Source organism: Aspergillus ibericus, assembly GCF_003184845.1.
Source record: "Aspergillus ibericus CBS 121593 unplaced genomic scaffold BO80scaffold_5, whole genome shotgun sequence".
Taxonomy (NCBI): Eukaryota; Fungi; Ascomycota; class Eurotiomycetes; order Eurotiales; family Aspergillaceae; genus Aspergillus; species Aspergillus ibericus.
The window spans coordinates 628987-642118 of NW_020292103.1; the positions used below are offsets into that span (position 1 = coordinate 628987).

At 52.4% G+C, this 13132-nt stretch overlaps 6 protein-coding genes across 6 annotated transcripts; 2 read left to right on the forward strand and 4 right to left on the reverse strand.

Annotated features, from left to right (window-relative positions):
• Positions 1-2026: 2026 nt before the first annotated feature.
• On the reverse strand, positions 2027-2423 carry BO80DRAFT_207809 (uncharacterized protein). The gene has a single exon (XM_025714274.1). The coding sequence runs from the start codon at positions 2312-2314 to the stop codon at positions 2081-2083; it is 234 nt and encodes a 77-aa protein (XP_025579073.1). The 5' UTR covers positions 2315-2423; the 3' UTR covers positions 2027-2080.
• Positions 2424-2929, reverse strand: BO80DRAFT_207808 (uncharacterized protein). Its single transcript, XM_025714273.1, has one exon. The coding sequence runs from the start codon at positions 2824-2826 to the stop codon at positions 2533-2535; it is 294 nt and encodes a 97-aa protein (XP_025579074.1). The 5' UTR covers positions 2827-2929; the 3' UTR covers positions 2424-2532.
• On the forward strand, positions 2681-5154 carry BO80DRAFT_207832 (uncharacterized protein). Its single transcript, XM_025714275.1, has 2 exons — positions 2681-2693; positions 2950-5154. The coding sequence occupies exon 2, from the start codon at positions 3034-3036 to the stop codon at positions 5089-5091; it is 2058 nt and encodes a 685-aa protein (XP_025579075.1). The 5' UTR covers positions 2681-2693; positions 2950-3033; the 3' UTR covers positions 5092-5154.
• A 486-nt stretch (positions 5155-5640) lies between these two features.
• Positions 5641-7931, reverse strand: BO80DRAFT_399218 (proline--tRNA ligase; the record flags this gene model as incomplete). Its single annotated transcript, XM_025717460.1, has 4 exons — positions 5641-5972; positions 6028-7271; positions 7340-7509; positions 7560-7931. The coding sequence occupies 4 exons, from the start codon at positions 7929-7931 to the stop codon at positions 5962-5964; spliced, it is 1797 nt and encodes a 598-aa protein (XP_025579076.1). The 3' UTR covers positions 5641-5961.
• Positions 7932-8104: 173 nt separating this feature from the next.
• On the forward strand, positions 8105-10485 carry BO80DRAFT_421993 (chaperonin-containing T-complex alpha subunit TCP1). The gene is made up of 6 exons (XM_025718725.1): positions 8105-8225; positions 8291-8338; positions 8393-8478; positions 8538-8642; positions 8709-9743; positions 9796-10485. Exons 1-6 carry the CDS (start codon positions 8183-8185, stop codon positions 10177-10179), a joined length of 1701 nt encoding a protein of 566 aa, XP_025579077.1. The 5' UTR covers positions 8105-8182; the 3' UTR covers positions 10180-10485.
• Positions 10486-10540: 55 nt separating this feature from the next.
• Positions 10541-13069, reverse strand: BO80DRAFT_399226 (WD40 repeat domain-containing protein). The gene is made up of 3 exons (XM_025717461.1): positions 12345-13069; positions 12185-12295; positions 10541-12129 (listed from the first exon to the last, which is right to left on the reverse strand). The coding sequence occupies exons 1-3, from the start codon at positions 12985-12987 to the stop codon at positions 10760-10762; spliced, it is 2124 nt and encodes a 707-aa protein (XP_025579078.1). The 5' UTR covers positions 12988-13069; the 3' UTR covers positions 10541-10759.
• Between the last annotated feature and the right edge of the window lie 63 nt (positions 13070-13132).

Consider the following 13132-nt stretch of genomic DNA (forward strand, 5'->3'; position numbering starts at 1 on the left):
TTTGCTTACGAGATGGGATCAGCGAGAGGGAATGGAGTTGGGGCTAAGTTGGGACTGGCGTTTGAGGGGCAGGTTAGGAAGGGGAAAGGGGGCGTTGCTTTGGAAGAAATGGTCGGGAATAGGGCTTTATATTTCTTATCTCTTCATCACTTTTGAAACTTTTGCTTTAGTCGAATTTGCTTTCCATATGCCCTGAATTCAACGCTGTATCCCTCATGAGGTGTACGGACCTGTCGTAAGCTGTAGATCGGGTGCATTAGTAGAGTTCCCGATACATTCAGACGGTTTCTCAGATATTACTCTTGCGACATTCGTACAAGTTACTCGTTCCATTGAGTTTCCCTTCTTGGTAGACCAACCGGTTTAAAATGGTTGTGAACCAGACATGAACCTTTACATATAGCTTCTTACAATTTCTCATAGTTATCACCTGTTATTTATAATTGTGAATGACTCTGAAGATCATTATTATAACGTTCAACCTTTATTCAACTACTCCAACAATGAAGAGGTATGAGCGAGATTTAGCCGATAGAATATATTTCCCGTAGTCAGGATTGCCATGACAGACATGCGGAATGACAAGCGTCGAAATATTTCATTCGATCGATATCAATAAGTAAATCTACGGTGATGTGCCTCAAAAAAGTTTTTACAGAGCTCGTTATCTCCGACTTGATGTTTGTCAGTTCGGAAATGAATGGCATGAACGCCATGACTGGTCTAGGATTTGACCGAGAAGTATCATTCCTACCTGTATACATATAGTTAGGGCCGAGCTAAAGCTTGAGTAAACTCGATAGCATATAAAGTATGGGTCTACTTCACTAGGGTAAGCATCTGATATATCCATACTCCGTCGGCCTCTCCAAATTCAAGTGTATGTTCTTTGCTCTGTAAAACTGAGCGAGGGAGCGGATACTCTGTGACATATCTACCGGCGCGCATTCTGATCAGGGTAAAAGGGTGCATTTCTGCTTGAGTTGGAGCTGTCGTGGTTTTGAACGAAGACTTATTTGTGATGTACAAGGCTCGCGCAAGATGCTCCGACTTGTGGGGAGGTCCATGCTGACTGATAGTGTGTAGTCATGGAATGCAACCAATGCGCCACATCAATGATAATGATAATATCTCTGCGACAAGGCCATAGTATTGGGGATTGTTTTGTAGAAACTCGAGTCATGTTCAAGCAGAGTCAGCACACTCTCTGTGACGCTGTGAGCTTCCCTCACATGCCATGGAGCATGTACATGCAGGGCATCGTATGATCGTACGATCTGTGTACAAGCTCCCACGAGCCCTGTGACTAAATTAGTTGATCGATGCGAGGGCGATGACGATCACGCCCACGGCGCTAGCGTCAATCAGGTTCATGATGGGAAACGACGCCTATAATAGCCCGTCTTAAGCATTACTTTAGCTCACAGGGGCCACTTATCTTTTGATATGGATATTAAAGAGGTTCTAGGCCGGATCCCCAGCATAGATTATTAAATCACATCCTCATTTAAGCTAATCTAAGTCCGAGTGGGCCTGTTTGAGGTACACGGAAAGGATAGGATAACCCGGGCGAGGAGTACCTAGATGACCTTCGGAGGAATACGTATGCAGGCAGAGACGTTAATCTTCTTACCTGGTGGCAATTTCCAGCCCAGATGAACTATGAAAATGCGTGGGATCAGTGAGCTGTTTGTTGTCGGTGCAGGACAGACAATGGTCACTCCTGGGACGAGTCCTTCGTTAATAGTAGCATTGAGAACCATGGTCTCACTCTGCTCTGTCTTACTCGGTCTTGGCCCCCTCCTTGTTGGAGGTCTCAAGAGAGAAAAGCATGCGAGATAGAATAGACCGAGTATGACAGAGTCACAGACAGGAAAGACCGGAAAACATTGAAAGCAATTCCCGGCCACCGGGGATGCTTCCCAGCGCGGAATGGTCGCGGCCAGCGGCCATCCCCCGTGATTGGCCCCTTCCCCTGGCCAGTTTTTCGGCTTTTTAATTTTCGCTTCTCCTCTCCAACCAGTCTCCAGCTTCCCCAACTGCTTTCTGGGCCCCATCGTTGCCATCGTATCTTAAGCCGTCAACTCGTTGCCGGTCTGCTCGTCCCATGAACTCTGTTTGTCCTCGAGGACGCCCCACCCGCTGTCGGGTGGCCTATGGGTACCGTAAGCTCGCTAGTAAATAACGTCAGGCCTGGCTTTTTTGCTAATATTGGCACGTCGGCGTTACTAGCTTGACCGACAACTGCAAGTCTTGCAGATCCAATTTCCATGGCCTCGCTGTCAGGTGGACTCGGAGCTCTAGGTTTATGCATAGTGGGTATGAGGACGTTAGGGTTTGCCTGCACGTTCTACACAGTCACATTGGCCTCGGCTAAGATTGTGCAGGGCACTGGCCGCGGGATTCCACAATGGCCTCGGGGAAGCCTGTATAAGCCTATAAGGCCATAAGCGCGCCAGACCGCGCCGTTGGACTAGGTAGACAGCTATCGCGGAGCCACGGTCTTCAAATGTGACCGGCGCAAGTGCGTATCTAGCTCGCAAATTTCGCTGGTACCCTCCCGTCCGCCAGCTCAGCCCCATCTTGTCTTGATGGATTACGGGGACCTGGACCACTTCTACCCCTGATACAGACAGGAACAATTATCGGATCTGCGAACTGGGCAGCTATCCCGCGTAGACGGCCAATCCTTTGTTCGTCTGCCGTGCTTCTTTTCCTCCTCTCAATCCTTCCTCTCATCAATCTTCCCTCCCGTTGCTCTTCATTCACTCGAGTGCGGAAAACTCCTGCGTTCAGCGACTTCCAGTATGAGTTAAACGTTATCATGATAGCAAATCTGGATTCCAGTCCTTTCCTAGTTCTTACTCCTTCAATCTGATCATCTTCGCCAAACCTTGGAGAGCTCAATTTCTGACATTGAGGGTCTGGCCGCACCTATATGATAACCAGATTTTTGTCCATCCTAGAGCACGAAGCGCATTACATACAGATAGAAGCTAGCCACATGGCCTAGCTGCAACCATTGATCGGAATATGGTTGCCTTGAGACGTTTTTTCCATGCGGAGAAATCTTCGCCAGCAAACTCCGACGATCATGATGCCCGGACAGGCAGCCCAGAAGGCGATGATCATCATGCGTCGCCCAACATGAAACCCTCCCGGCGCATGGCTGCAGACAGCCGATTCCAGAAAGCCGAAGAGAAGGGCGAGGCAACACATGGCCGGATGAAATCGAGACCTCTATCCGCTCGTTCGCAGGCGCCGCCATCCCGTGCTTCAAACCGCCCCCCGGAAAAAAACCCTCGGCATGTTGACTTGCTCGATGCATTGTTCTCTTCGCACCGGTATCACATACAGAGCGCTAGCACTTTGTCGCCAATCACACCCTACAATGAAGACATAGCCGAACGGAACATGGTCCCCTTCTTGAGAGGAATGGCGCTCAAGCAGAAACCCTACTCGCGTCCTGTTTCCGCCCTGTACCAGGAAGATGTAGCAGACCGCAACATTTCTAGCAGGAGGAGCTCCCTCTCCCGTAGTGCTAGTGCGCGATCTCGAGCTACGCCTCCTCTTTCCCGGCAGCTGGCTTCTCAGAGGTACGAAGGGGATCGTATCCATTCAAGGGCGAAAGGCACGAAGATGCCACGGTCATGCTCTCCAGAAGGTTCAGGATCTGTGTCTCGATCCCAGACCGATGAGCGCCCTGGCGCTTCAAGAGTAGCAGCCTCTCAGAAGAGCTACTTGAGATCTCAGAGGTCGGCACCAGACTTACTACCTGAAAGTATCAGTGCGCCCCAGGAAGAAGCCACCTCAGGCGCCAATGGATATTTGGGTGTCCCTCCAGCTCACAAACAAGGAGATACATGGAGTAATAGGCCCTTGCCTGACAGTCCAACGCTCCCATTGTCAATGAGGAATAAGAGCAGCACGGACGAGAACCAAGTCGTCCAAGATGCACCAAATACTCGGAGTGCTAAGAAGAATGTCCGCGACCTTTCTATTAACACTAAACTAGCAGCCCGAGGACGTCCAACTACAAAACTTGCACATCGCGCCATTCAGCCGCCTACCCCCAGTGCCACTGACGCAAAGCAGACTCCTAGCATTGCAGAGGTTATAAATAGTCCTCTTCCTGTGGGAACTCCAACATCCATCTCCCCATTGCCTCCCTTTAACGAAAAGGTGGCGGAAATTATGGATATGTTTAAGCAGGCCTTTGCTTCGACACAAGCCGTGACGCCCCACCCTACTTTTGAAACTCTTCAGGATGCTATCGTGAGGGAGATCAATTCCCATGAGGCTTTCCAACGCCTGTCCTTTCCCACTGAGCCGTCGCTCACCCCTTCACCGTCCCAGGAATCGTTTGACAGAGCCCTCCATGTGCCGTTGTGTCCAGGTTCTGGCCTGGAACGGAGTCTCTCCGCAAAAGAAAGGCAATTCTCTAAACGTATTGGCAAAAACTCCTTCAAAAAGCATAAGAGAAGCCCAGACCAGCGCAAGAGCATATCAACGAGCGTACCTTTGACGGCTTTTCGGGCCTCAGATACTACACGACGACGGAGGCACACTGATGCTCCTCTTCCCTCCCTAGGCTGTCTCGCTACCGGGGAAATGACGGAGCAACATATCGAGAGATCCGGAGAGCAAACGACTTACATGGACCTCCTTCTCCAGTCTGAAAAGGATCTTGAGAATATTCCAATAAACCCGCAGCTTCATGGGCACATTAATCAGTCTATGTCCACGAGGACCAACTCGTCCTACGGTGAATTGGAAGATATCGGCAGGGCGCCGTCTATCTTGCACATGCGTGCACAAGCCTCTCAATCACGAGATAGCCAGCTAAGCTATACAGAAGACGACAGTGACGAAGAAATCATTCAGTTACCGAGTGTCGGCGAAATGCCACAAGTCTGTATCCAGACTGTCAATCGGAACAACGTGACATCCCAGACCATAAAAAAGACGACCCCTAGAAACACTTACACGCTCTGGCCACGAAAGTCAAGTGCCAACACCAGTACCAGAACTACTATTTCCAGCGACCGTATTCCCTCTCGGACATCGTCGCGAAATGGACAGCAGCTCTAAAAGTCTGCTTTGACTAAGTGCAGTCTTGTTGGTTCTACTTAATGATCTGTTCTTTCTATACCCGATTTGCCAACGACTCCGGCGCTGCCGTATTCTCAACCATCACCACGTCTACCTCTATCACTACTACTCATAATCGATAATCCGCTCCTTCAGTCCCATCAGCTTCATACGATGTCTTAATGCAACAGACAGCACGCTAAACCTCATGTCAATCCCTGCAAAGTCTATCAGTGACACTCTTTTTGTCGCCGTCAGACCGACAGCCCAGACGCTCTTTGATTTATAACATATCCCATCTTGCATTCCTTCATGTTACATACGGCTAATCCAGCTTCTCCGATTTCCTGTTTATTCTTTTCTTCATTCATTTGATCATCTATTGCATACATTTTGCATTTCCCACGCCCTAGCGGTGGACCTGTATTCTTCTTCTACTCTCTCTTTCCTTTCCTACCTCTGTCTCTGTCTGTCTACTACAAGCGAAATTACTAAATACGGGTCCTACCCAACATATTGGTTTAATATAATCAAATAAGGAGCGAAAAGCACATAAGAAGATCTTTCAATTCAACCCGCTAGCTACTGAAACGACCTATATCTGACTCCCCGATGGTAAACCGATAAAAGGTATCTCAACGAATATCTGCCCCTCCAACTCGCATCACCCATGCATGCATGCATCTTAACTCCTTGATTTATCTGTCTTGCAAAATTTCTTGATTTTTTCTTATACGTTCGTAGAATTTTGGTTACCTGTGTCGAACTCAACGCAAACTGTAATGGTAGGAATGGAAAGTCATAACAGTCATAGGTAGGACTTGGATGAGATGAGAAGATAGCATCCGAATCCAACATGATAGATCGCGATTAGTACGAGCCTGGGGGATGATGTTAGCTAGTGTTGGTGAAATGAGAGGAGTCGGTATAACTTACGTCCGAACATACACCACTTCTCGGCGAAGCGGGTACACTTGGGGTTGGTACACTTGGTCTCGCCGGGGATGATACCCTCGGGCTGGTCGAAGGGAATGCAGAGAGACTTGGCACCCATGCTAGGAGCACGGGCGTCCTGGGGAACACCGGAGTCCTCCTCGTGCTTGCGGGCACTCATCTCCTTGATCTGGTCCTCACACTCCTCGGTCAAGCAGAAGGGGATCAGGCAGACGTTCTTGTCGTTGAGGGCAGGGGTGAAGTCGTCCCAGTTGGTGATGATCTTACGGTGGGAACGGTACTCGGCATCGGCACGGTTGTACAGGTCCTTCTGGATGGTCTCCAGGAGAGCGGGGACAGCGGTCGACAGCTCGGAGATCTGGATGGGGGCCTTGGCGTCCTTGCCGGGGATGTCACGACGAGCAGCGGTGACGAAGCCACCGGCAAGCTCACCAGGACCGAACTCGAGACGCAAGGGCACACCGCGGAGTTCCCACTCGTTGAACTTCCAGCCGGGGGAGTAGCCCTCCCTCAGATCGCTCTCGGCGCGGACGCCGGCGTCGCGGAGGACCGAAACGAGGCGGTCGACCTCAGCGTAGAGGTTCTGGCGCTCCTCGTCGGTGGTCTTGGCGGTGATACCGACAGGGACGATGATGGTTTGAGTGTCCGCGACACGAGGGGGGAGGACCAGACCACGGTTGTCACTGTGGATCATGACCATGACACCCAGGGTACGGGTGGAGAGACCCCAAGAGTTCTGCCACACGTGAAGGACATCACCCTTGGCGGCGGGATCCTCGACAGTGATGCCGAACATCTTACTGAAGTTCTGGCCCAGACCGTGGGAGGTACCACCCTGGATACCACGGCCAGTGGCGGGGATGTAGCCCTCGACGGTGGTAGTGTAGAGACCACCAGCAAACTTCTCCTTTTCGGTCTTCTGACCCTTGACGACGGGGACAGCGAGGAGTTCCTCGTAGATACGAGCATAGAGGTCGAGGATCTCCAGGACTTCCTCATGGGCAGCATCCTTGGTCAGGTGCGCCGTGTGGCCCTCCTGCCACAGGAACTCTCTGGTTCTGAGGAAAGGCTGAGGGTGCTTGAACTCCCAACGGACGACCGAGTTCCACTGGTTGAGCTTGAGGGGCAGGTCACGGTGACTTCTGATCCACTTGGCGTAGTAAGGGTACATGACGGTCTCCGACGTGGGACGAATGGCGATCTTCTTCTCCAGAGGGGTGGAACCACTGTAACAGAAATGGCATATCAGTAACCCGTCTATGCGGGGAGGGGGGTTAGAGATAAGGATTCATACGCGTGGGTGACCCAGGCGACCTCAGCGGCAAAGCCCTCAATGTGGTCCTTCTCCCTCTGCAGCACATCCTCAGATACGAACAGGGGGAAAGAGCAGTTCTTGACGCCCATCTTCTTGATGTAGGTGTTGAACCACTGCTGGATCTCCTCCCAGATAAAGTACGAAGCGGGCTGGCGCACATCAGTATCAGCCGCTGAGTCGGGCGGATATGGCGACCCACCTTGAGAATGAAGCATCCGGAAACATCGTAGTAGTCAAGCATATCACCCTTGGTGAGAACCTGCTGGTACCAGCCGGGGAAATCCTCCTCCTTGGCGACATCGATACCGATCAGAGCAGCGCCCTCAATCTTCTTCTTGGGAGCCTTGGCAGCGGGCTTCTTGGCCTCCTGCTTGCCAATTCCCTTGTTGGCAGCCTTGTCGGCCTTGTCAGCGGCCTGCTTGGCCAGCTTCGCGGCCTTCTTTGCGGCATTCTTGGAGACCTCGCCCTGGGGAGCGGCGGCATCGGCGGGGTTCTGGGTGCGATCAGGGAGGGTTTGAGGGGCGGCCGCCTCGACGGGGACCGCGGCGTCAGCAGGGTTCTGGCTTGCCATCTTGAGGAGGGAGAGGGGGAGGACCGGATTGGAAAGGCGATGCGGAGACAAAGGGAGGAGACGAGGGGAGGAGAGGCGCAAAGGGAAGAGGGGTTGAGTCAAAGTGGGATGCATCTGGAAATCTTCACCGCCCTGGGCCGGCAGAACTTTTAGTGCAAACATTCGAGGCGAACGTCCAGCGGCTTCAGGCATTCTGGCTGTCGGAGCTCGTCTTTCCCCCTTGCACCTTTCTTTCCGTCTGTTTCACGACCATGGCAGGCATCTTCGAACAGCCGCGGAATGCGGACACCCTCTGTGAGCCCCCTCTGCCCCCCGCATCCCCCCTCCCCTGACAGCTATCACTGACCAATCTCGCACAGTCTTGGGGGGGCAGAAAATCACCGGCGCTGATGTGCGGGAGCAGAACGGTATGAACTGACGGATTCCCTCACTCGAGGGCCTGGGTACTGACGACGCGGCAGTCCTTGCCACGCAGGCGATCGCAAATGTGGTCAAGAGCTCTTTCGGCCCGTCCGGCCTGGACAAGATGATGGTGGACGATATTGGTGTACGCATCACGCTTCAACCCCGCGTCGGTATAGAACAGCTTTCCTAACGGACTTATAGGATGTCACGGTCACCAACGACGGTGCGACCATCCTGAGCCTTCTCGATATCGAGCACCCCGCTGGAAAGATCCTCGTGGATCTGGCCCAACAACAGGATAAGGAGGTCCGTCCCGCTTTTTGGCTCCCTCCCCTTCTTTCCTCCAAGCATGACACTGATACCTATCTACAGGTTGGCGATGGTACCACCTCCGTTGTTCTGATTGCTGCCGAACTCCTCCGCCGTGCCAACGAGTTGATGAAGAACCGCATACACCCCACCACCATCATCAACGGTTACAGACTCGCTCTGAGGGAAGCCGTCAAGTATATGAACGAGAACATCACCACAAAGGTTGAGACACTTGGAAAAGACAGCTTGATCAACATCGCGAAGACCTCCATGTCCAGCAAGATCATTGGCTCCGACGCCGATTTCTACGCCAACATGGTCGTTGATGCCATGCTCCTGGTTAAGACCACCAACCAGAAGAACGAGGTTAAATACCCGGTCAAGGCCGTGAACCTGCTGAAGGCCCACGGAAAGAGTGGACGCGAGTCGGTCCTCGTCAACGGCTATGCCCTCAACTGCACCGTGGCTTCTCAGGCCATGAAAACCCGCATAACCGATGCGAAGATTGCTTGCTTGGACATGAACCTGCAGAAGGAGAGAATGAAGCTCGGTGTTCAAATCACAGTCGACGACCCCGACCAGCTGGAGAAGATCCGTGAGAGGGAATCTGGCATTGTCCTCGAGCGGGTTGAGATGATCCTCAAGTCCGGTGCTAATGTCATCTTCACTACCAAGGGTATCGATGATATGGTCCTCAAGACCTTCGTTGAGAAGGGTGCTATGGCTGTCCGCCGCTGCAAGAAGGAGGATCTGAGACGTATTGCCAAGGCTACTGGTGCTACCCTGGTGAGCACGCTCTCCGACCTCAACGGTGATGAGAAGTTCGAGGCTTCGTACCTGGGACATGCCGAGGAAGTTGTGCAGGAGCGGATATCCGACGATGAGTGCATCCTTGTCAAGGGTACCAAGGTCCACACTTCGGCCTCCATCATCCTCCGTGGCCCCAACGACTTCAGCTTGGATGAGATGGAGCGTTCCGTACACGACTCTCTGTGCGCTGTGAAGCGTACTTTGGAGAGCGGTAGCATTGTGCCTGGTGGCGGTGCCGTCGAGACGGCTCTTCACATCTACCTCGAAGAGTTCGCAGTCACAGTGGTACGTACCGACCCTTCCCCATCTACTAAACCTCTGTCCTAATTACCCCCAGGGCTCTCGCGAGCAACTCGCCATCGGCGAATTCGCCCAGTCCCTCCTGACTGTCCCCAAGACCTTGGCCGTGAATGCCGCCAAGGACTCCTCCGAACTCGTCGCCCAGCTCCGTGTCCGCCACGCTCTCTCCCAGCGCGTCCAGGAAGGCGACGCCAACGAGGAAGAAAAGGCCATCGCCAAGAAGAAGACGTACCGCAACTACGGTCTCGACCTGACGAAGGGCCGTGTCCACGACTCCCTGAAGGCCGGTGTCCTGGAACCCAGCATGGGCAAGATCAAGCAGCTCAAGAGTGCCGTCGAAGCCTGCATTGCCATTATGCGTATTGATACCATGATCAAGTTGGACCCCGAGGTGAAGCAGGATGACGGACACGGTCACTAAGTTCTCTCCTTTTCTTGTCTGATGCTCGGTTGCAATGCTACCTACCTACCTCTTCTGGTTTTTCCCCCTCGGAGTTCTAGACTATGGGTGAAGGCGAGAAAAAGTATAATAAGATGTCATGAGTACAAATTTACCCTAGTATTGATGTACCTGGTTCTGAACGAGTATCTGGGTCTTAGTTGGTCTTAATTGCTGTTTGATGTAGTAAATGCTCGACATGGACATTCTTTTTATATTGGAATTGGACCTGGTCTTTGAAGATACTAGCATACATTTAATGCAGGTTTATCGGTCCCATATAGTCAGGTATCACACCGATATTTACTGGTTGTTCGTCTAGGGTGATGCTAAGAACTTAAGAGCAGTAAATAATAAGTCATATGTTAATCCCCATTATAAGACAACTGGGGTCCTCGTTGCCATGCAAGAATATCCGACGCTATGAAACACTGTAGTAGTACCATCTGCAAAAGAACAGAATCCAAACACCCGCTAAATAGAGCATTATGCCTCAACGCCATGCAATGCATGCAACAATGGTGAAATCAAACAAAGGAAACAGTTACGTAGTCCGGAAAGGTCATTCATCTTCGTCGTCATAGGAGTCTTTGGTTTCCGCCCAGCCACAACGCCATCTCTTCCCTTCTGCCTCTCCACTGGTTCGGAGGTCTCTGGCTTCGGGTCCCTCGCGCCAGCATCGAGCACTGTAGTCGTCACTAACTGTGACTAGTTCGCCGTCGACGGTCCATGACACGGCGGAGACTTCTTTCACGTGACCTCCGACTAGAGGTGTTCCGGACTGGTAGATGGGAACGGTGTCTTCCACCCGTCCTGAGTTGGCACGGCGGAGGCCGGAGCGAGTGGACGACGACGGCATCGGAGGAAGGAAGTCATCCTCGGTGGTTGCTCTTTGATCATTGGAGAGGAATTTCTCGTCCGTTGGGAATATGACAGCGCAATTGTCAGCGCTTCCGGCAGCTAGCATTTCTGGCTTGTCACCAGCGGCTTTGCGGACTCCGACTTTAACGTAGAAAGTTGCAACCTGGAGACGTGGATGGCGGAAGCCGTATAGAGGTCCGAGCCCTTCTTTATCAGACCCGCCTGAGCGGCGTGGTCGATTGTTGTTCAAAGACAGCTCGGGTGCACTTCCCAAGACTAGGTGTGAAGTTGAGTATGTGTAGACAGTACCATCTCGGCAGAGCGTGTAAAGTCTTGCACCGTCTCCACCGAGGGCCATCGATGTAACCGCAAACCCGCGATACTTGATATGGCTTTCCGGCTGTCGAGTAGTAGCTAGAGGGAGGACCGGACGACCACGACGGTTGTTATGTGCTGTACGCAGATCCCATAGTCTCACACAAGCGTTGGTACTCGAAGCTGTAACAAAGAGGTTCTCACGACCAGGCGGAAGAAAAGCCAACGAAGTCACAGTGATGTCCGAGCGGCGGGCCTGGGGTTCCAGCATAGATGTGTGAGACGTCCAGGCATGGGCACCGTGGATAGTACTCAAGACCTGCGGAAACGCCGTTTTGGAGGTGATGGCGCCAGCGGTAGGTTCTGCGTCGGACTCAAGCGAGCACCGCGCCTGCAGACTGGGCCTATCGAATCCTTTGCATCGAAGATCCCATATATTGACATTACCATCACGACTACATGTCGCAAGTACTTTGTTGTTGGCTGCTGGCTGAAACTGGACTCGCTTGACGGAGGACACATGGTTGGATAAGCAATATACCGGGGTTTGCGTAGCCATGTCGATAACCAGTGCTGTCTGGTCTCCCGAGGCGGTTGCAAGGAGCATATCATCGGACGAAAATTCCAGGTCCATTATCGAGTTCGTGTGGGGACGGAAGGTGAGATATGCCCGGGAAAAGCCGCTCTTATCGTCTTTGGCAGAATCCAACAGTCGAATGCCTCCCTCCTCATCACCTACTGCAACAAGGCTGTTGGCTATGAAGCCGGTCAGTAGGTACAACAGACAATTGACCTTCCTGGTTTCACCTACTATTGCATGCTGCAGTGCAGAACGGAAGAACATAGCGATCTCCGGAATTGTTGGCGCAATTGTGGCTATCGCTTGGTCGAGAATAGAAGTCCGATGTCAAGTCCTGCCAACCTTCACAATGATGAGGAAATGTCTGACAGCTAATAGGGATGTCACCTACCAGCTCCCGAGTTGGATCGTATGGTCACTCGATTTGCTCGAGTCCCTGCAACACTTCGCATATACAGCGCTCCGGATGTTTGCAATGCTTGCGAGCGGCGGACTGGGAGAACTTGTCGAGAAGGTTTGGTGATAGTAGTTGACTTGATATCGTCCGCACGTGGTTCAACATTAAGTTGGATATCCCGAACTGGCTTTTCCACCTCTGCGTCATCCTGGACTGTATTTCGGACATGAACCTTTCTAAGTGGGGACGACTGCAACGGAGAGCCGATTGACGAGAATGAAAGTTTGCGTTTCCGACTGGGGGTTCGTAGAAGTTCGTGAGCCTCCGGTCGATGTTCAACGGCCTTAGATGTCCTTGTAAAGGCGGGCCCCAGACGATTGACGGCCGGGGAACTAAGGGCCTTTAAGGCCTGCCGATTGGTTCTGACCGAACTGGCACTGTTCCCACCATCCAGCATAGAACGAGGCGTGAAGAACCTCCGGAATGACCGGGGAGTGACCGGGGGAGGCTTCTTGGGTTTGCGTCGAAAGCCCACATCGGAGGCTATTGAGGGTGGAGAGGAAGGAAGCTCCTGCGAGAACGGAGGGAAAACGGGTTCAGACCGAGGTACGTCGGGGAGATCATGCCTGCCATCCATTGTGCTCCATAGACCGATTGAGACACACAGACATGCTACAGGAACAAGTGGAGGAGGGAGGGGAGTGAGGGGGAGGGTGGTCGGGGGGAAAAAAGAGAACAGCGGCCTAAGTGGGCGAGACTGGAGGCATGGCGAGTGGAGCTGG

Coding starts and splice junctions, on each gene's coding strand:
- BO80DRAFT_207832 (XM_025714275.1), top strand. CDS start 3,034: ATGGTTGCCTTGAGACGTTTTTTCCATGCGGAGAAATCTTCGCCAGCA.
- BO80DRAFT_421993 (XM_025718725.1), top strand. CDS start 8,183: ATGGCAGGCATCTTCGAACAGCCGCGGAATGCGGACACCCTCT. Junction 8,339..8,392: donor TGATGTGCGGGAGCAGAACG/GTATGAACTGAC, acceptor ACGACGCGGCAG/TCCTTGCCACGCAGGCGATC. Junction 8,643..8,708: donor CCCAACAACAGGATAAGGAG/GTCCGTCCCGCT, acceptor ACCTATCTACAG/GTTGGCGATGGTACCACCTC.
- BO80DRAFT_399226 (XM_025717461.1), bottom strand. CDS start 12,987: ATGGATGGCAGGCATGATCTCCCCGACGTACCTCGGTCTGAACCCGTT. Junction 12,296..12,344: donor ACGATCCAACTCGGGAGCTG/GTAGGTGACATC, acceptor ATCATTGTGAAG/GTTGGCAGGACTTGACATCG. Junction 12,130..12,184: donor CTGCACTGCAGCATGCAATA/GTAGGTGAAACC, acceptor CCGGCTTCATAG/CCAACAGCCTTGTTGCAGTA.
- BO80DRAFT_207809 (XM_025714274.1), bottom strand. CDS start 2,314: ATGCATAAACCTAGAGCTCCGAGTCCACCTGACAGCGAGGCCATGGAA.
- BO80DRAFT_207808 (XM_025714273.1), bottom strand. CDS start 2,826: ATGATAACGTTTAACTCATACTGGAAGTCGCTGAACGCAGGAGTTTTC.